This window comes from Cynoglossus semilaevis, chromosome 10 (assembly GCF_000523025.1).
Source record: "Cynoglossus semilaevis isolate Cse_v1.0 chromosome 10, Cse_v1.0, whole genome shotgun sequence".
NCBI lineage: Eukaryota > Metazoa > Chordata > Actinopteri > Pleuronectiformes > Cynoglossidae > Cynoglossus > Cynoglossus semilaevis.
This window is the reverse complement of record NC_024316.1, coordinates 513,697-515,254: the sequence shown is the minus strand read 5'-3', so window position 1 is coordinate 515,254 and position 1,558 is coordinate 513,697. Positions and strand designations below refer to the sequence as shown.

General features: G+C 41.6%; 1 protein-coding gene across 2 annotated transcripts in view; it reads left to right on the top strand.

Moving 5' to 3' along the window:
- bcap31 (B cell receptor associated protein 31) overlaps window positions 1–1,558 on the top strand; it is a 9,814-nt gene that overhangs the window by 6,819 nt on the left and 1,437 nt on the right. For both annotated transcript variants that reach the window (XM_008317917.3, XM_017035789.2), the window contains 2 exons: window positions 1,198–1,324; window positions 1,426–1,526. In XM_008317917.3, coding sequence (XP_008316139.1) covers window positions 1,198–1,324; window positions 1,426–1,526 — 228 coding nt within the window. The remainder of the gene's footprint in view (window positions 1–1,197; window positions 1,325–1,425; window positions 1,527–1,558) is intronic.

The window sequence follows — 1,558 nt, the reverse complement described above, 5'->3', positions numbered from 1 at the left end:
ACACATGCACATACAGTACCGGAGATATTTATAAAGGGTGTGCACGGGCATGTGTTTCATTCACAATGTGACCACATAGTCTCACAGCACAGGGTAAAAAGGTCACCACGCTCCACCCGCTGTTACTCATCTGCCCATAGCTGTTTACACACACACACACACATACACATACACACACATGGGGCTGTCTCTTTGCGACGGATGAATTTCTGTCATAAAAGCTGACATCATACACTTGGTGTCAGCGTTCGACTCTGACATTCGAAGAGCTGTTAACAATAAATGTTTCTGCAAAAAATACTCACGGGGAAATCTGCAGAAAAAACTCCACTTTTTACTCCACACACTTTGACATCGATGTCATTAATTCAATCAACTTCTCACATCCATATTTCTGCCGTTTTACATCGGTTGGTCCAAACCAGTAAAAACCAGAAGTGTGTTTGTGTGTTTACTCTCGTGTGTGTGTGTGTGTGTGAATTTGAGAAGATCAGCTTTTATGGCCTTTGAGTCTCTGCAGCTGTTGATATCCATCAGTGCAGCAGTGGTGGGAGCTAAAGTATATGGACCTGGCTGCCTTTACTGATGCAGGTGGGCACCACCAACAGGCCCTGCTTATAATACATTAACTTAAGTTAAATTAACTAGACATGACAACACAACAAAACAAGTTTTATAGGGTCCAAGTACCATGTTTTCCGGACTATAAGTCGCACCTTTTTTTTCCATCCTTTGGCTAGGTTTACGACTTATACTCAGGTGGGACTTGTAATATATATATATATATATTGAAATATATAATTTCACATTTGGTATTTTGCCTAGAAGGCATTCCAGGCATGTGTCCAGTATCTGCTACGCCTGTACCACTGAAAATGTACATTCATTTCACACTGACAACTGCTAGAGGGCACTGGCGCGACTTATACTCCGAAGCGACTTATAATCCGGATATTACGGTACTGCTGCTGCAAACAAGAACCACAAGCCACAGACAAACTCATCAGCGGAATGTCTTCAAACTCATTCTATATTTTTAATTCTGGACTTTTAACAATTTTTTTTTTCTTGTGTTAGTCCTGGGACGATAATCAATAAATCCATTATAAGAATGTAGTGGGTAAAGCTAAGGAGGCCTCACCAATGTATAAATCTTAAATACACTTCTTTTTTTTTTTTTTTTTTTGTGCGCCATAGAAACTCCGAGATGCTGGTATTGAAGTTCCAGAGGCAGGAACCAAAGGACCCGGGCCTCTAGAGGAGAACAAGAAGCTTAAGGAGGAGGTGAAGAGTCTGAAGGGGGAGCTGGACACCACCAAGAAAGGTGGAAAAAGAGTGAAACTGAAACTGCGAGAAGACTGCCCGCACGTAGATTAAGACGAAGAATGTGAACGTTGTTTGGTTGTTTTTGTTGTTTTTCTGCAGCTCTCCAGTCTTCAGACAGTGATGTCAAAGCCATGAAGAAACAGGCCGAGAATCTGACGGTGGAGTACGACCGTCTTTTAGAGGAGCACAGTAAACTGCTGGTAAGACACATACATACATACATACATACATA